Source organism: Mirounga angustirostris, unplaced genomic scaffold, assembly GCF_029215605.1.
Source record: "Mirounga angustirostris isolate CCGP_5_RB_7025 unplaced genomic scaffold, mMirAng1.0.hap1 SCAF_10, whole genome shotgun sequence".
Lineage (NCBI taxonomy): Eukaryota > Metazoa > Chordata > Mammalia > Carnivora > Phocidae > Mirounga > Mirounga angustirostris.
Genome location: NW_026991718.1, coordinates 74,550,139 through 74,570,316, shown reverse-complemented (window position 1 = coordinate 74,570,316; position 20,178 = coordinate 74,550,139). Strand labels below are relative to the sequence as shown.

At 42.1% G+C, this 20,178-nt stretch overlaps 2 protein-coding genes across 2 annotated transcripts in view; one reads left to right on the top strand and one right to left on the bottom strand.

The window, feature by feature from the left end:
* SLC3A1 (solute carrier family 3 member 1) overlaps positions 1 to 20,178 on the top strand; it is a 47,843-nt gene that overhangs the window by 24,707 nt on the left and 2,958 nt on the right. The window contains exons 6-10 of the mRNA XM_045885079.2: positions 9,300 to 9,419; positions 10,824 to 10,948; positions 12,345 to 12,540; positions 15,979 to 16,146; positions 16,959 to 17,075. Of these exons, the coding sequence (XP_045741035.1) occupies positions 9,300 to 9,419; positions 10,824 to 10,948; positions 12,345 to 12,540; positions 15,979 to 16,146; positions 16,959 to 17,075 (726 nt within the window). The remainder of the gene's footprint in view (positions 1 to 9,299; positions 9,420 to 10,823; positions 10,949 to 12,344; positions 12,541 to 15,978; positions 16,147 to 16,958; positions 17,076 to 20,178) is intronic.
* Positions 9,450 to 20,178, bottom strand: part of PREPL (prolyl endopeptidase like) — a 69,235-nt gene continuing 58,506 nt past the window's right edge. The window contains exon 16 of the transcript XR_010405716.1: positions 9,450 to 9,632. The gene's annotated coding sequence lies outside the window, so the exon portion shown is untranslated. The remainder of the gene's footprint in view (positions 9,633 to 20,178) is intronic.

Sequence of the window (20,178 nt, the reverse complement as noted above, 5' to 3'; positions counted from 1 at the left end):
CTACGTCCTCAGCAACATTTGCTATTGTCTGTGTTTTTGAGTACCATCATCCTAATGGGTGTGGAGTTCTCTGATGGCTGATGATGTTGAGCATCTTTACATGTGCTTTTATAGTTTATTTTTATTTATTTTTATTTTTTACATTTTTTAAGGATTTTATTTATTTATTAGAGAGAGAGAGGGAGGGAGAGAATGAGCACGGGCGTGGGGGAAGGATGAAGGGAGAGGGAGAAGCAGACTCCCCGCTGAGCAAGGAGCCCAATGCAGGACTCCATCCCAGGACCCAGGCGCCCCCATAGTTTATTTTTTTATATCTTTGCTGGAGAAATGTCTGTTTGAATCCTTTGCCCATTTAAAAACTGTGTTATCTCTTTTTTTATTGTTGGTTGTGAGTTGGATACATGGATACATGACTTGCAACTTTCTCCCATTCTGTTTACTTTCCAACGGCGTCCCTTGAAAGCACAAGTTTTAAACTGTTGTCCAATTTATGTTTTTCCTTTGTTGTTTGTGCTTTTAGTGTCATTTGAAAACCATTGCCTAACCCAAGGTCCTGAAGATTTTCTTCTATGTTTTCTTCTCTGAGTTTTATAGTGGTAACTTTTACATTTTAGGTTTCTGATCCATTTTTTATTACCTTTTATATATAATGGTGTGAGGAGGTCCAACTTAATTCTTTGGCATGTGGCTATCCAATTATGTGTGGGGTTTTTTTTTTTAAAGATTTTATTTATTTGTCAGAGAGACTGAAATTGAGAGAATGAGTGGGAGGAGGGGCAGAGGGAGAAGCAGACCCCCCACGGAGCAGGGACCCTGACGAGGGTCTTGATCCCTGGACCCTGAGATCATAACCTGAGCCGAAGGCAGACGCTTACTCGACTGAGCCACCCAGGCGCCCCAGTTATGTGTGTTTTATTTTATTTTATTTATATATTTTTAAAAAGATTTTATTTTTAAAGATTTTATTTATTTGACAGAGACAGCAAGAGAGGGAGCACAAGCAGGGGGAGTGGGAGAGGGAGAAGCAGACTTCCCGCTGAGCAGGGAGCCCCGTGCAGGGCTCGAGCCCAGGACCCTGGGATCATGACCTGAGCTGAAGGCAGACGCTTAACTACTGAGCCACCCAGGCGCCCCAGTTATGTGTGTTCTAAAAAGATTATTACTGGGGCGCCTGGGTGGCACAGTCAGTTGAGTGTCAACTCTTGTTTTTTGCTGGGGCTTGTGCTTACGTTCTCTCTCTCTTTCAAATAAATAAAATCTTAAAAAAGAATAGGGGCACCTGGATGGCTCAGTTGGTTTAGCATCTAATTCTTGATTTCCCCCGGTTCAGGTCATGATCTCAGGGTCCTAGGATGGAGCCCTGTGGCAGGCTCCGCACTCAGCGAGGAATCTGCTTGAGGATTCTCTTTCTCCTCTCCCTCTGTCCCCTCCTCCCACCCCCCTACCTGTAAAATAAATAAATAAATAAATAAAATCTTTTTAGAAAAAAAAATAAAAAAGATTATTCTTTCCCCATTGATCTGTCTTGGAACCCTTTTGAAAATCAGTTGGCCATAAATGTCAGGGTTTGTTTCTAGACTCAGTTTTGCTCTATTGATCTGTAAGTCTGTTCTTGTGCCAATACCACAGTGTCTGGATTAGTGTAGCTTTATAGGAAGTTTTGAAATTGGGAAGTGTGAGTCCCAGAACTTTATTCTCCTTCAAGATGGTTTGGCTATTTTGGATACTTACATTTCTTTCTTTATTTCTTTTGGTGATCAAGTATTATTATTATTTGTTGACATACAATATTATATTCATTTCAGGTATACAACATAGTGATCTGACAGTTCTGTACATTACTCAGTGCTCCCCACAATAAATGTAGTCACCATCTGTCACCATACAATGTTATCCGAATACAATGACTGTATTCCCCGTGCTGCACTTTTCATCTCTGTGACTTGTTTTGTAACTGGAAGTTTGTGCCCCTTAGTCCCCTTTATCTATTTCACCCATCTCCGCATCCACCTCCCCTCTGGAAACCACCAGTTTGTTTTCTGTATTTAAGAGTCTGTTTCTGTTTATTTGTTTTGTTTCTTAATTCCACATCTAAGTGAAATTAGATGGTATTTGTCTTTCTCTGTCTATTTCACTTAGCATAATACCTGCTAGGTCCATCCATACCATGCAAATGGCAAGATCACATTCTTTTTTATGGCTGAGTAATATTCCAGTGTGTGTGTGTGTGTGTGTGTGTGTGTCTGTGTGTGGACACCACATCTTTATGGATTCATCTATCGATAGACACTTGGGCTGCTCTCATATCTTGGCTGTTGTGAATAATCCTGCAATAAACATAGGGATGCATGTATCTTTTTGATAGTGCTTTCATTTTGGGTAAATATCCAGTAGTGGAGTTATTGGATCATATACATTTATGAATTTTAGGACCAGCTTGTCAATTTCTGCAAAGAAGCCTGCTGCTGGGATTTGAGTAGGGATTGCACTGAATCTGGGCATCAGTTTGGGGGAGTATTGCTACTTTAACAATATTGTCTTTTGATCCAGGACCACAGGATGTCTTGCCACTTGTTTAGGTCTTTGGTTTCTTTCAACACTGTATTGTAGTTTTCAGGGTACAAGTCTTGCATGTCTTTTGTTAAATATATTCCTGTAGACTCCTTAGTTTTAAGGCTGTTTTTACTATACATGTTTGATGTTTCTCAGAATTTAGATGAATTGCTTTGGGATCTGTTCTAGAAGTAGGCACCTTGTCAGGGCAACCTTGTCTCATTGGGGTTGGGGAGTGGTGGAGGGTGATAGACACAGTTACTAACTAGGGGTTGGTTTTAAATGTCTTTGGTGGAGTGTGGACTCTTTTCTCCCTCACCAAAGATCATTTACACACCCTGACCTGCACCTCCCCCCGACCTGCCCTCACACACTTCTTGGGCATTAACTTTGTGCCAAATGCTCTACCCAGATCATCTCATTTAATGCTCAGACCACACCTAACTTAGGAGATAGCAGGACCATTTTACAGAGAAGGAAGCTGAGGCTTAAAGGGGGAAAGCCACCCCCCTGCAGAGTGACAGCAGGATTCAAACCCAGAGTCCACGCTCTTACCCACAAGACCACTTCTTTTTTTTTTTTTTAAAGATTTTATTTATTTATTTGAGAGAGAGAGAATGAGAGAGAGCACATGAGAAGGGGGGAGGGCCAGAGGGAGAAGCAGACTCCCTGCCGAGCAGGGAGCCCGATGCGGGACTCGATCCAGGGACTCCAGGATCATGACCTGAGCCAAAGGCAGTCGCCCAACCAACTGAGCCACCCAGGCGCCCCACAAGACCACTTCTGACTTGAGGCAAAGCTGGTTCTGTCTCTGTGCTTCACTTTTCCTACACAGTCTTTTTTTTTTTTTTAAGATTTTTTTTTTTTTATTAGAGAGAGAGAGAGAGAGAATGAGAGAGAGAGCACATGAGAAGGGGGAGGGTCAGAGGGAGAAGCAGACTCCCTGCCGAGCAGGGAGCCCGATGCGGGACTCGATCCCGGGACTCCAGGATCATGACCTGAGCCGAAGGCAGCCGCTTAACCAACTGAGCCACCCAGGCGTCCCTTCCTACACAGTCTTTTCAAGGGGGTTCAGTTGGAAATTCATAAATGTGCGTATAATCCAGTTGGTTTATCAGCCAGTGGATTTCTCCAGGCTCCTTGTGGCGACAGTGATGGATTGTCTGGAGATGTTCAGACGAGAGTGATAAATTTTGGCAAAATGTGCCAGCCAATACACTAATTATTATTTTGACTAATCCACCTGTTCTGGAGTGTGTGAACAGGAGCCTTATTTACTAGTTTCAACAGGATGAGTTTCCTCCTGGGATGAATCATTAGTGCCTCCAGTTGAAGGTTGGACATTTTGGCAAGGCTGGTATAGATTTGTTATTAGAAGTAAATAAGAAGGGGCGCCTGGGTGGCTCGGTCGTTAAGCATCTGCCTTTGGCTCAGGTCATGGTCCCAGGGTCCTGGGATCGAGCCCCGCATCGGGCTCCCTGCTCCACGGGAAGCCTGCTTCTCCCTCTCCCACTCCCCCTGCTTGTGTTCCCTCTCTTGCTGTGTCTCTCTCTGTCAAATAAATAAATAAAATCTTTAAAAAAAGAAAGAAAAAAAAAAAGAAGTTAAATAAGAAGGGCCGAGAAGCTGTAAGGGAAGGCTCTTTGCTCCTGAAAAGGCTTTTTGCATGAAGGGGACTTTCCAACACCCTTCTACCCCCCACTAGCTCTTATCCCTGCAGGAGAGCTAAGCAGGTTAATAATTTGCAACCCAGAGAGTTTGTGGTGGGGGAGGCATTTGGAATGACTCCTGCTTGCATACCAGTTTGTACTCATGGAGACTTCTTGCTCCTGGCTCCCATCAGATTTCAGATTATCTGCACAGTGGGAGGCTGGAATGCAGGGGACACACAGCACAGAGCACCCTCCTTTCTGTACTCCCCCTTGCAGTGGCCTTCAGGGGAGTTGGCTCTGCCCTGAATCTCTCAGGGCTTGAATGTGTTTACCTAGAGAATTCTAGAAGCCTTCTTGGAGAAGGTGGGGGCTTACGTTTGTATAGTATTTTGTAATCACTTTGGTTTTTACTTGCCCTCAAATCCCTTATTTGACAAATGAAGGAACTGAAGTCCAGAGAAGAGAAGTGACCAATTGGGTTAGCAGGAAAAAGACTCCAGATAGCCCAGCCTTCTGCCGGAACTGTGTCCGTGTGACCCTGATCCCGCCATGTGGAAATGTTGAGCCCTGGAGTGTGGGATCCTGGGGAGTTAGTTTGTTCATAGCAGCTGGGGACAGGGAGCCCAGTTGCCCCCCCCCCCCCCAACCTCGTGGCTTAAGATGGAATCCAGGCTGTAAATGTCAACTCTGCTCCTACTGAGCACAGTGTTGGCAGCTCTATCCATAATAAAATTGACTCACTACCTGCTTAATAAACCAGCTCTGTGCTTGATGATAATCACTGTGCCATTTATTGCATCTCATATATGCCAGGCACTTTAGTATAAATCCTTAATTCATTAAACAGTATGTATTAGGTATTGACCCCATGCCAGGGGTATGGTGGTTGGTAAGCTAGACACATGTTGTAGCCATCTTGGGGCTTATATCCCAAGGGGGGAGGTAGACAATGAAATAGACAATTACAGTAAAGTGTACTGAGTGGTCGTGATCGTAGGAGGTAGGAGTACACAGGGCAGGCAGCTAACCTAGACATGAGTGGGAGAGAGCAGGGATGTAATGATACCTAATGGGTAAGTAGGACTGAGCCAAGCGAAGAGGCTTGGGTCAAAGGGTTTCAAGCAGAGGGAAGGCATGGATCATAGCGCACTGGTGGTGCTCGGAGTTGTCCCATATAGCTGGGACATGGTATATGGAGAGGGAGCTAGCTCGATGAGACTATAGGGGGACGAGGCAAGACTGTGGTGAGGATTTGGCTTTACAAGGTTTCAGGGAAATCATTTTCCGTTTGCAGTTTGGAAGCCAATGACTTTGGAGAAGGGGTGGGGCAGGTTTGGAGGAGAAAGCAGAGCAAATGGGTAAGGGTGCCAGACAGTACCAATTCTGACACCGCTACTTACTAACTCTATGACCTTGATCAAGGTACTTCTTCTCCCTGTGCCTCAGATCCCTCATTGGTAAAATAGGGACAGTAAGGGCACACACGTTGTAGGGTTGATTTTAAAGATTTTATTTATTTATTAGAGAGAGAGCATGAGCGGGGGTTGGGACAGAAGGAGAGAGACAAGCAGACTCCCTGCTGAGTGAGGAGCCTGACCCGGGGCTCGACCTCAGGACCCCAAAATCATGACCTGAGCTGAAGGCAGACACTTAACTGACTGAGCCACCCAGGTGACCCAGGAGTAAGTGTTTTAACCTCTATAAGGCATATAAGTCACTGTGTTGTTATTTGAATACTTGTTAAATAATCAATACATGTAGTGATAAATGAGTAAATACTGTTGTGAAATGAAATGAACAGGGAGTGTAAGAGCCCCAAAGAGTGCTACTATTTAAAAGACTGCAGAGTAGACAGAGAAAAGTGGCAAACGAGGAGCAAGTCTCTGGGAGCTAAGGGATATGCGTTTTTCTGGAAGACAAGTTTGGTCAGCACTGTCAAACATCGCAGAGAGATCAGGTAATATCAGGACCCACGTGTGAATGGACTCTAGCTGTAATGCCTTTAGTCCTCACAGAAACTCCGCAAGGTGGGTTAGTGAGGTCAGGCAGCTGGATGGGCAGTGGGGAGATGGGACGGTATCCGGACGGGTCAGAATCCTGAGCTCATGATCCTTCCTCCACGCCCTGCTCCTGGGGGAGTTAGCCAACAATTTTACCAAGATTTCTGAACAGCAGTAGGGTCCGTTTTCTTTCCTTTGCTTATAAACAGGATATAGTTTTCTCTCTGTACTTCTAAAATATCCTACACTTTCTCCTTCCTCCTTGAGATGGACGCCTCAGGGTTTATGTCACTTTCAAGATGATGTCTTATAGATCACCACATGTAAGAGCAAAGCTTTTCTATTTCCCACACTAAGCTTTTTAGGTAAATGGGCCCAGTAACTTCAGTCATCTCACAAGGAAAGGTTTGCCTCAAGCTTTGTGAATTTGGATATTAGTAGTGTTTAATTGATTCCTTTTTTTACTCAGAGCAGTGAGTTAAGGAGAAAAGAATGGAAAGGTGCCCGGTAGAAAAACCAGGACTCTGTGATGTCATGGGAGTTATACCTGAATCGGGGACACAATGTACTGTCCCAAGAGTCCCATGGCGCCTTGGTGGGTCACCCAGACCTGGCAGAACTAGGCTCTGCGCCCATTTCTGCACCTGGCACCCTGGGAGGGCTTAACTGGAGTAAAGAGAGGGTTAACGATTAAGATCTGGAGCTCCCCTTTCTCATCTAGTTGGGAGAATAAATAGCACAAAGCAAATATTTTTTCAAGAGCAAATTTTGGATTATTTGTCATTTACAATGACTCTCAAAAATAACCATCCAGCTTTTACTGTTTTGTCTCTTTAAACAATGGTAGTATCTCTTACTAAAGTAAAAACCCCTGCCGGGGCCAGAAACATTTGCTGGGATACACATTTCTTATTTTTTATGGCTGGGTCAACAGTTAGCAAGGCTATTTCCAAAAGGAATAAGAACCCCACGAAGAAAGCACATTTCCCCCCCTAGGAAATCAGTGCTCCAAAGCTTAATGTTTATAACGGCATGGCATTTAATGTTTCCCCACATTTTTGTCAGAGGTGGCTTGGGTGGATTACAGCTATTTGTGTCCTGCCCCCACCCTGTCCACCTCCAGTGTTCCCTCAAGTCTAGCGCCACCTGGGGGTGGACCCGGGTTGTGTGGGGGTTAGAAGCTTGTGAGAATTTGGGGCCTTCTTAAAATAGTGTAAAATTAGAGTGTTTATTTAGAATGGAGAAAGAAGGTAGGTAGGAAGGGGCCTGGGTAAGTGAGGGGTCCTGAAGCTTAGAGCTTGGTTAGCTTAATGCTGAGCTGACCTCTGGAGCCAGAGACTGTTCTGCAGGGTACCTTAATATCTGTTGATTTCTCTCTCAACCTCTAACTGATGGCCTGCCCTCACTTCCTGCCATCCAGCTGTGCTGACCTCTAGAGTAAATCCTGCTATTTCACCTTTTTGTACTACCATGTTCCTCTCCTTTAAAGCTTTATCTGGCTGTGATTTAAATGTTTTTGCATTACTATTTGATGTCTACTTGGGGATTCTACATAAATTCAGGAGACCTAGGGCCAGGTCTGTAGTATTTTGCTTATGGTTATAGGGCTTAGCCCATAGTTGGAACACAAATACTTATTGAATGAATGTATTCATAAGAGTAAGGTGTAAGAGTAAGATGCTAGTAAGAACCAATTTGTGGGTTTTGTGTGGGCAGAGCCAGCTTAACGTTATTTGGTTCAGTTGTGTCCATGCTAAGATTGTAAGCAGTCTGTTCTTAGATGTGAGAACACTTTTCAAGCTGTTATTCAAAAATGTCACCTTAGAGGGACTTGACCTCAGCAGTATTAACCCTTGCCCGTAGTCTGTAGAAACTCTTGAGACCCTTGAATTGCAGCACTCTAGAGACCCTATGTTCACATGTAAATAAAAGAAACACTTCAAAGGAAACATGTGATTTTGGGGATAGTCTTCCTTTGGGAGCTATGGCTGTTTCCCTCCATAAATTAGCTACTTAATTCTAGTACTTTGAATTATGGACTGTTTGTTCTAATGTGGTAAGTACATTCCTGTAAAACCTTCCATTTGGCAAGGGATGAGCTGAGGAACGTGGGGAGAGCCACTGTCCCTTTGCAGAAGGGTAGCTTGTAGTTGGTGCTGGAGTAGGGCTAGCTGGGAGTGGTGGGGAGCTGAGACCTAAGCCCTTTGCTCTCCAAGGCCACTTGGTCCTCCCACCTGCCCCAATACAGGCCAAGTCAGTCTCTGCCTCTGAGCTAGGCCATCCTGTCCTACAAACAGTCCAGAGTGTTCTTTGTAATCTCACTCCCTGATAAACTCCCACTGGTCAAGGTAGAACTGTAGCTCTTCTTTCTCCGGGTGTGTCTGCCCATGTTAAATTTCTTCTTCTTGGAGCTCCAACACCCTGCAAAGGAATCTCCTTTCATGATGTTGAGCTACATACACCCCACCTTGCATTATTAGGTAACTCTCTCCTGTCTCATGTGTCCCCAACTGTTCTGTAGATGCCCTGAAGCCAGGGGACGTGTACTTTTAGTGTTGTTAACAGTATCAGAACATGTTGGACTTACTCGGGCTTGATATGTACTTTCACTAAGGACCCGATGCTATGTTGGAGGCAAGGGAAACAGAAATGAAAGCTGCAGTCTTTCCTCCTAGAACCTCCCAGTCTGGTGGAAGAACCCCTCACGACCTGATGCTTAGCTATTTTGTTTGGACTGACCTTTAAGGAACTGGGCATGGGGGGAAGGTATGTTTCAGTTTCTCCTGAGTCCTTTCATTGTGGTTTCATTCCTTTCCAGTGACTCTCTAAGTTTTGCAAATGTGCTCATAACATCAATTACAAATATAACATTCTGAATTCAAATTTGAGGAAGTATGGGAGTCCATTAATGCAGTTACGGAGAGTTATTTTAAGACACTGCTATACCTAACAGATAAAAATACACTATGTGAGTGCTGTGCTTGTTTTGTATGTGGAGACGGCCATTTTATGATGGGAAGTCATTACAGACACACACTTTTATTAAACATTATGATGATAATGTAACCAAAGGATTTTGCTTCTTTGTTTTTAGGAAATTATACGGTTCTGGCTCACAAAGGGTGTTGATGGCTTTAGTTTCGATGCTGTTAAATTCCTTCTAGAAGCAGAGCATCTGAGAGATGAAGCCCAAGTGAATAAGACTCAAATACCGGTAAAGTTTTTAAGCACTATTTTTCCCCCCTTTCTGAAAATGTCATCCTGTCTACCTCTCTACAGTCTTGCCTCTTTGTGGTTCCACACCAGTGGTTCTCACCTTTCCCCCCACGTCACACATGAGAAGCAGTATTCAGGACGCCACTGTGCTCTTCCGGTTGACCATCACTCTACAGACACTCTATGTTCAATGGCTAAATAGACAGGAGTCCTAAAATGGGTTTCAAAATAGTAGATTTGTATATTTACACAATGGAATATTATGTATCAGTCAAAATAAATGAATAACAGTGATACACAATATGGGTGAATCTTAGCTGTATGTTTAGTGAAAAAACCCTAAAACAATTATATATAGCATGATGCCCTTTTTATAAAGTAAAATGAAATTGTTAAAAGTGTCTAGCTTTTGTCCTGAGTAACAGATTTATGGGTACTTATTAATCTCATTAAACCAAAGCAATTAACTAAAGAAAGTTGGCAATGCATGGACTAATTACAAGACCGTGTCATGAAACAAAGGCTATTTTTTGGCGGGGTGGTTAGTAAAGCACATTATTTCCAGTAGGAAAAATGAAGGGGGGTGAGGAGTGATGTATTAGTCCCAAAGAGAAGCACTTATCCTTGGGGAAGAAATCTCAAAGTAACCTTGCTAATTATGATGAGATGTTGTAAGAGAGGCGTATGTTTCCAGTTATGACAAATGATGAGAACAATAGGTTTTGTGTGGTATCCAAAAAAAAAACCTAAAGAAAAAGTGATTTCAGGAAGAGACCTAAGATTCCAAAAACTTTTCTTGATCTAGCAAGCAAGTTCACTTATTAAAAAGGGGTCCACTGAATGGATGGCAATGCAGGTTTACACTGTCTAGTCTGTCCATGTTCCAACCCAGTACTTACAACCTTGGCTTGTGTTAGATAGAATCTTTTAACTTTGGATTCTAGATTACTGTAACCCTAGGAAGGCACAGAATGAATATCAGGAAAAATTACTGAAACCCTGGCAAAATGGTTGTTCTTTACCCCTTCTAGCTTTTTATTCTTACTATTACACTTTGGATGGCAATTTTGTGAGTAGATCAAGTATAGGTGTAACATTGAGCTCTGCAAGTTTGCTTTTAAGTGCAGCAGTTAGGAGAATTAAATGTTTGGGAGGAGGATTCTGTTAAATACACTTGTAATTAATGTTGAGATATTCAGCAAAGTTTACTAGATTTACAGTTAATAATAGTCAGGAATGTTATTCTCCAGCCATAAAACCCAGTGAGCATTGAAAATCCTAGGATCATCTTTGAGTATGCCTTGGCTTGAGCCCTTTGAAGAGACAGTCTATATTGGCATAAGGCCAGCTATGGACATCTGACATGCAAAATGATGGCAACCATGCTTTTCTGTCTCCAAAGGACACAGTCACACATTACTGGGAGCTCTACCATGACTTCACCACCACGCAGGTGGGAATGCATGACATTGTCCGGAGCTTCCGGCGGACAATGGACCAATACAGCAGGGAGCCTGGGAGATACAGGTAACCGCAGGGCACACTTCTGTTCTTCAAAGGCGTAGGGTGTGACCTGTAGTTAATCCTTCACAGCCAGGCATTCTCAAGAGGATCAAGCTATTTAACAAACCTCCATGACTACGATGTAGTATAATTTGGTTATGCCAGGGCCTAGTATATTCTTTCATATTGCTTAACTTTGCTGATTTTCAGTTTCTTTTGTAAAATAATGCCCATCACAGTACTTCACAGGAATTTTATGAAAATCCCTTAAAAGGTAGTATATAATCTAAATCTTAGCCATTAACTACTCTATTTTTATTACTATTTGGTCTGTTAAGTGTCCAGTATACAGTATGAATCCAAATGTTTCAGCTAAGCTGCTAGTAGATCACAATGGTTTGCTAACACAGCTTTGGAATCAGATGGACCTAAGGCAGAGTTCTGTGTAACAGCTGTGTGATCTTGGACCGGTTCATGGACACAAGTCCCATTTTCTCATCAGTTAAAAGGTGACAGCGACACCCCTATCAGGGTTTTGTGAAACTGCATGAGATAATAATGTAGATGAAGCACTTAATTAAAACAGGGACTGACACATAATAAAACACTCAATAAGTAAATCTCTTACTATGTGTATATTGATCACCCAATAGCATTAACAGAAATATTTAAAGAAATTTCTCCTCCTTCAAAGTAGGTCCTCTGATTGCTATCCTCATTCTATAGATGAGGAAGTGGAGACTCTGAACACAAAGGCAGCGGTCACACGGGTAGTTATGGCAGGGATGGGACTGGAACAAACACCTGGGCTCCAGCTACTATGCACTTACCTGAGACAACGTAAAGCCAGCATTGATGTGGGTCATTCAGGCTAATGTGTCTTTCCCTGACAGTGTTTGCTTTTAAGTAATCTCTACTTAAAACCCAACGGGGGCCTTGGACTCATGACCCGGAGATCAAGAATCACGTGCTCTACCAACTGAGCCAGCCTGGCACCCCTAGAGTGTACCCCAATAATAAAGTGAGACTTTACAGGGATTCCTATACAAGAGGGTTCTGGGGAAAACCCCCTCACATGATATGCATACACTGTAGATTCTAAGTGGAGTGACGAGAATAATAAAGTCTTCATGGAAGTTACTGAGCTTTAATCAGATTTAGGAAGAAGAGAATACTGACTGTTCCTTAACTCTTAGACACAGCCTAGTATTAGGCTAGTCCTTGGGTTTATTGTCCATGAGAAATGAGAAATCGTCCAGGTGACCCAACATGCTATTACTTTGGCCATCTGGCTCAATTATGCTTTTCTTGGTGAGCCCAACCAGATATGGTTAATAGTCAAGCAGACTGAAGCAGCTGCAGAATGCTTCCCAGTCTTCTAACAGGCCCTGAGGACACCGCACCTTGCCAATTCTTCCAGGTTCATGGGGACTGAAGCCTATGGAGAGAGCATTGACGGGACCATGATGTACTATGGGCTGCCTTTTATTCAAGAAGCAGATTTTCCCTTCAACAATTATCTCAGTAAGCTAAACACTCTTTCTGGGAACAGTGTGTTTGAGGTTATCACATCCTGGATGGAAAACATGCCAGAAGGAAAATGGCCTAACTGGATGGTAAGTCCTCATGCCTGGGTTAGCACATCTGGTGCTGGTGTGCTTTCCCTTAATCAGCGATTATTCAGTGAGCCATGTCTGTTTGTCCCAGCTTCTGACCAGGTTTTTGTTATTTTTCTTCATTCTTTTCCTTCTGGTTCTCAGACTAATCTCGATTGCTCAGTCTTCAAATTTGCTGATTTCTCTGCCAGTTCAAATCTGTCAAGCCTGTCTAGTGAACTTTTCCTTTCAGTGATCGTTTTTTAACTCTGAAATTTCTTTCTGGTTCTTCTTCATATTCTTTTTATTCATAGTATCTATTTGATGAGACAATGTCCTCACACTTTAAATTCTGTAGTTTTAGTTCTTTGAACGTTAGTAGTTGATTTAAATCTTTGTCCACTAGTCCAATGTTTGGGTTTCTTCAACCACACTTTCTACTGACTGCTTTTTCTCCACCACCCCCCCCAACCCCACTCCCGTTTCTTTGCATGTCTTGCGTTCCTTTTTGTTACCGAAAACTGGGTATTTTAAATAATGTAGTAACGTAGGAAATCCCATTCTCTCCTCCTCCCCAGTGTTGGTTGTTGCTATTTATTTCTTCAGTGACTTTCTTGAATTAATTTTGTAAAATCTGTGTTCTTTGTTGGGTGTGGCCACTTGGTGAGTTAATGATTGGAAAAGATTCCTAAAACGCTTGAACCATTTATTCTCCCAGCCTTTGCTGAAGTGTGTGTACACATGCTTTCAACCCCAACAGGCAGTTTGTACTTCTACCTTAGTCTTCATTTCCTGCTTGCACAGAGTTTCAAGGTTAGCTAGAGGTGAGAGATTAGAGCCTTCTCAAGTCTTCCCAGGGCATCTGCACAATGTTCTAGATTCCAAGAATCTGTCAGACTCTCAAAGGCCAGTATGGTCACCTCCTCCCCCAAGCTTTTAAGATTTTTGGTCAGTCTCTGCTCAGCCTTAGTTGGTAACACCACCTTGGGCAGGTATGATGTTAAACAATTGCTGATTGTTACCTGGCAAATATACCTTGGGGATAGGGCATTTCTCTGATAAAGAAAAAAATCCAACTAAAAGTGAGTGCTAGAAAGTCAAATAGTGACAGTTCTCCAAATTGAGCTTTTGGTGAACTCTAAACTTCCTCTGCCCCTCCAGTGGCTCCTGGTTTTCACAGCTACGGAGTTCTCAGACTGTTTTCAAGGCTATCCTGGATCTGAGGGGCATGAGTTGAAGGCCATGTTAAAATGACACAAAGCTTGCTGTTTTCCTTGAATAAATACTTCTTGGGTTGTTGAAAGCCTTTAGCTAGTTTCCAGAGTTCTGAAACAGTGGATTTTTAGTTTTTGCCAGCATTCTCCTTGTTTTATGGTAGAGATTTTGGAGGTCCTTCCTCTACCATTCACAAGTGCTCCCTGTATTACAGAATTTTATAATGGAGTTTTAGCACTTGTTTTTTCATATACTGAGAGTCTCCAATATCCTAGGTGACTGGGATTTCTGTCCACTGCTGTAACTACCTGTGGAAATATTTCTTGATTTCACTTCTGAAAAGGAAAGTGCTCTAAGAAAGTTTGAGAAACCATAAAGGCTGACTTTTCTGGTCATAAAAATAGAAAAATAGTTTATAATGGTCTATAAAAAGATAATTGTAAAGACAGTTTTAGTAAATCTAAAGAAAAAAAAAGCAAGCCCAACCATATTCTTATTCTCAACCTCTACCCCAATTTTTTATTTATTTGACAGAGACAGAGAGGGAACACAAGCAGGGGGAGTGGGAGAGGAAGCAGGCTTCCCGCTGGGCAGGGTGCCCGATGTGGGGGGGCTCAATCCCAGGACCCCGGGATCATGACCTGAGCCCATGGCAGACGCTTAATGACTTAACCACCCAGGCGCCTTTCCACCCAAGTTCTTAGAGGCTGGTTTTGCATCATACCCTGCCTTGAATAAGTGATGTAGTTTCTCAGAGAGCTTGTTTCATCATTTGCAAAATGGAGATAAATACCTGACAATGGAGGAGGGCAATAAGATGTAATGTAGGTGGTGAAAGTACTTTCTAAAAATTTTTTTTTTATTTTTAAGATTTTATTTAGAGAGAGACAGCCAGAGAGGGAACACAAGCAGGGGGAATGGGAGCGGGAGAAGCAGGCCCCCCACTGAGCAGGGAGCCCAATGTGGGGCTCGATCCCAGGACCCTGGGATCATGACCTGAACCACCCAGGTGCCCTTTTTAAAATAAAGTTTATTTAAGTAATCTTTACATCCAACGTGCAGCTCAAACTCATGACCCCAAGACCAAAGTTGCATGCTCTTGAGTGAGCCAGCCAGGTGCCCCTCCCAGGCTCCCCCCCGCCTTCCCCCCACCCCGTAACACTTTATTTTTTTTTTTTTTAAGATTTTATTTATTTGACAGAGAGAGCACAGCGAGAGAGGGAACACAAGCAGGGGGAGTGAGAGAGGGAGAAGCAGGCTTCCCGCTGAGCAGGGAGCCTGATGCAGGGCTCGATCCCAGGACCCTGGGATCATGACTTGAGCCGAAGGCAGACGCTTAACGACTGAGCCACCCAGGCGCCCCTCCTGTAACACTTTATAATAATAAATAGTAAAATGCCATGCTCAGCATATGCACATGAGATTGAGTTGTAGTATATGTGGTATATCTTAACAAAAGCTATGTTGTTGTAAGGACTAAATAATATGTACTATTATAATATGTAATTAGAGCATTTAACATAGAAATACCAAATTTAAAAATAGAAAACACTTTAGAAAATTTCCTCTTGGACTCTGTACATTTCTCTATAAAAGCTGATTTATCTTTAAAATTTGTTCTGAATAGTTAGTTCAAAAGACACACACACACATCTCAGAAATCTCTCCTGCCTCTGCCCTTTCCACCTGGTTCCCTCCTTGTGCTATGGGGGAAACATTTTAGTTTCCTTTCTTGTCCATATTTTTTTTTTTTTTTAAAGATTTTATTTATTTATTTGACAGAGAGAGAGATAGCGAGAGCAGGAACACAAGCAGGGGGAGTGGGAGAGCGAGAAGCAGGCTTCCTGCCGAGCAGGGAGCCCGATGTGGGACTCGATCCCAGGACCCTGGGATCATGACCTGAGCCGAAGGCAGACGCTTAACGACTGAGCCACCCAGGCGCCCCTTCTTGTCCATATTCTTATCCAAATGTATGAAAATATTAATATGCACCCTCATAAATTTTATCATATTTGCGGTATCACTGTGAAGTAACTTGTTACCACCATTTTGTTAATCATAATGGCCAAGACAGTAAATTGGTCAGTTACACAGTAAGTAGCAGGGTTGGGACTCAAATTCAGGTCTGCTGATACCAAGGTACCCACAACAAACTTTTTCTACCCGATGAACATTTTGTGGAATAGGGTAAATCTTCCAGAAAACTGTATATTGAGCTGTGTTCTTAAAGTATCTGCCTTTCAGATCGGTGGACCGGACACTGCCCGGCTGACTTCTCGTTTTGGGGAAGAATATGTCAACATCATGAACATGCTTGTTTTCACACTCCCTGGAACTCCCATAACTTACTATGGGGAAGAAATAGGAATGAGAAATATTTTAGTCACAAATCTCAACGAAAGCTATGATGTTGTAAGTTAACATAATGTAACTATTCTACTGCTGAAAATTACTACTCTGCTTTCCTTCTTACTATTAGCTCTCTTGCTTGGGAGCTTAAAATGTTTCCAAGCCACACAAGTGAATTGTAGAGCCCAGAAATCTACATCTTAAAGGTATTTTCCAGCTGATTCTTAGGCACACTAGAATTTGAGAACCTGTGTTTTGAGTCTGGAACATTAATTATAGTGCTTGTCTGTAGTGCTAGATTTCATTTGAACACAGCAAAAAGATTCTTCCTTTCATCTTGACAAATGTAAATGCACAGCCCCAGACCTGATTTTTTGTTTGAGGCTATGGATACCAAAATTGTGTTGTTGGGTGAACCTGTAATAATTTGTATGGTTAGCTTTCAGTGAAGGAGATCCAATTTCCCTAATATTTGGTGTGCATTTCCTAAACTTGTGTGTGTGCATTCATGTGCAATAACCAGGCTAGATTTTAAGAAGATAGAATTTAGGCTTACTTGTACATGCTGCATACTTGAACTCACCATCACTGTACCATGGAATGAACTGGTGATGGTACATCTTGAAATCCTACATTACTCATTTTTAGGGAAAAGCAGCAACAGATTCCAAGCATGTACCAAAGTCCAGTTACTATAGTTTACTGAAACTCAAGATGTCACTATTTTCCAATCGAAAGTGTGAAGCCTTTTCATTATGAATGCTAATGAATACACGTGTTAACTAAGAAATACAGGGAATTAAATAATTATGAAGTAAATCATGGCCAGATGACATTTCTTTTACTAAATACACCACTGTTTTCTTTTGGCACAGAATACCCTCCTCTCAAAGTCACCAATGCAGTGGGACAATAGTTCAAATGCTGGATTTTCTGAAGCCAGTCTCACCTGGTTACCCACAAATTCAGATTACCATACTGTGAATGTTGATGTAAGTATCAATGAAAATGTTATACTGATTCCAGAAACAGGGAATGAGTTTCCGTGCTGACAACATACAAGTCACCCCAAGGGTACCCAAAACTTTAACTGATGCTCTCGGATAAGTCTATGAAAGAGAGCATCAGTTAAATCATGTTTTTGTGAAAATACAAACTGGTACAGAGGTGCACCATGTGAAATATCGTATAGAATATAAAACTATTCACTGGAATGACTTTAAGAGCTTTGAGGGTTTTTTTTTAAGATTTTATTTATTTCAGACAGAGAGAGAGAGTGAACATGAGCAGGGGGGAGCAGGGGGAGCAGCAGACTCCTCATCGAGCAGGGAGCCCGATGTAGGGCTCGATCCCAGGGTCCTGAGATCACGACCGTAGCTGAAGGCAGACGCTTAACCAACTGAGCCACCCAGGTGTCCCTAAGAGCTTTGAGCTCTTAAGGAAATGTTATGGGGGTCTTTCAACAAGCCCAGCTACCTGTCTTCCTTTCCTGTCCTCAAAAGGAAGGAAAGAAGGAGACCCATCAAGGCTATTCACCTGGAGAAACCAAGACATGAGTAATTCCTAAAAGTAGCTGTTCTGGAAAAACACACCCTTTGGCTTTTGTCTATACTATTTTCTGTTCTCAGGTGATCAAATTTGCCAAATTCAGCTGGAATTGCTGGAATCTGTGCATTCCTGTTTAGAAAGTTTGTTTGCTCAATTTGGCAAAGTACTAAGTATATTTCCTTAGACCAGAACAATATAAAATGGTTCCAGGTGGAATCATGTACCAGTGAAAATGTCACTGGAAAACATGATCTAAACTACCTCAGGAGAAGAGAAATTACTGGCATTCCCTGAGAGGCAAAAATTTCCCCTTACCCCAATCTACTATTTTGAAAACAAGATATTTAATAAAAAATTACCAAAGTATAGTTGATATACAATGTTGTATTAGTTTCAGGTGTACAATGTATTGATTTGACAGTTCTGTACAATACTCAATGCTCGCCACAGTAAGTACAGTCTCCCCAGGTTATTCTGTTTTGAGCTTCTTGCAAACCCTCCTGTTCTTACAACTCCCTGCTCCAAACTCCACAGAGGCTTTTGGGATAGTATTAGTTTTATATATTCATAGGTCCTTGAAAACAAAAACATGTATTTTAACATTTGTGTTTTAGGTTTAATACATCTCTTGATTTTTGTTATGTCCAAAATGTTCCCATAGGCCAATCTGAGTCCAATACATAAGAAATCCTACATAAAAATGTATGTCAAAAGATGGAAAAATGCAAAAGCAAATTAAAAGTATTTTCTATAGCATTAACCAAGCCTTTCAAATGATCATGAGTAATGTCTGGAGGCATGCTGAATTGTAACAAACGTTACAAAAAGTCAGGCACCACTATTTAATAAAATACATCCATAAAAGCCCTAGAGATAGGTAAGAATTTAGGTAATCTCTAAAAGAAGTAAAATTAAGCTTCCCATAATTACTAGAGGTAGGCAACTGAAGACAAGGAGTATCACAATGCAAAAGTAAATGGATCACCAAGAATCACACCATATTTGAGAAAAATTAAGAAGATGAGGGACACCACTTTTAACACTGTAGAAAGTAGAGGAGATACAGCAAATATAAGACTTCATCATTGGTATATTGTTTTATGGAGTCAAGACTCTTGATTCTTTTAAAAAAGTGAGTGGGGCGCCAGTTGGTTGAGCATCTGCCTTTGGCTCAGGTCATGATCCCAGGGTCCTGGGATTGAGTCTCACTTAGGGCTCCTTGCTCAGTGGAGAGCCTGCTTCTCCCTCTGCCTGCCGCTCCCCCTGCTCATGCATGTTCTCTGACAAATATCTTAAAAAAGAAAGTGATTAGGTATTTTAGAAATGTAGAACATGGTGAAACACTGAAACAGAAATTCTAGTTAGTGTGCCAGAAAACGGATCCAGAGGCTCCCCCCAGAATGCACTGTAAAAAGGCAAATAATAGTGTAAAGAGAAAAATTTTGTTTTTTTTTTTTTTTTTTTAAAGATTTTATTTATTTGCGAGAGAGAATGAGAGACAGAGAGCATGAGAGGGAGGAGGGTCAGAGGGAGAAGCAGATTCCCTGCCGAGCAGGGAGCCCGATGCGGGACTCGATCTCGGGACTCCAGGATCATGACCTGAGCCGAAGGCAGTTGCTTAACCAACTGAGCCACCCAGGCGCCCCTTCAATTTTTCCCCTCAATATTTCTATAAGAGAACAGAAACTAGAGGGAAACATATAATCCAAGAAATAAAGAAAACTCAGAGATACTTATCTAAAGGCAGAAACCAAAACCAAACTCCAAAATAGATTGCCTAAGCAAAGGATTGAGAGTTGCACTGGCTTCTCAAGTGGATCCTAGAACACATTAGAACTTGAATCTTTAAAGCTGTGATGGAAACTTGATTCTAAACCTATAATCCTATATCCATTCCAATTAGCATTCAAGAATATAGACCTAGTGGGGCGCCTGGGTGGCTCAGATGGTTAAGCGTCTGCCTTCAGCTCAGGTCATGATCCCAGGGTCCTGGGATCGAGCCCCACATCGGGCTCCTGGCTCAGCCGGGAGTCTGCCTCTCCCTCTCCCACTGCTCATGCTCTCTCTCTCTCTATCTCTGTGTCTCAAATGAATAAATAAAATCTTAAAAAAAAAAAAAAAAGAATATAGTCCTAGAAAAGCAAGGACCCCAATTTTTCCATATATAGCCACTTTCTGAAAGAATAATCGGCAACGCAAAGAAAACAATAAATGAATCTAAAAGAAAGACATGATGTGGGGTGCTGGCTGGCTCAGTCAGTAGAGCATGTGACTCCTGATTTCAAGATTTTAAGTTCAAGCCCCACACTGGGTGTAGAGATTACTTAAAAAATATCCTTAAATTCTTTTCCTTACTGTATTTTATATGTCATGTCTTTTTTTTTACATTTTATTTTTGATACACAATGTGAAAGAAGGTAAAGGAGGTATTCTGGTGATTGACTTCTATATGGAAAGTGGCAGGAGAGAGAGAACATGTGAGCGAGCAGGCTAAAGCACTGTCTTTTCAGGGCATGGCAACAGAGTCACTCTGGATTTGAGCTGCCT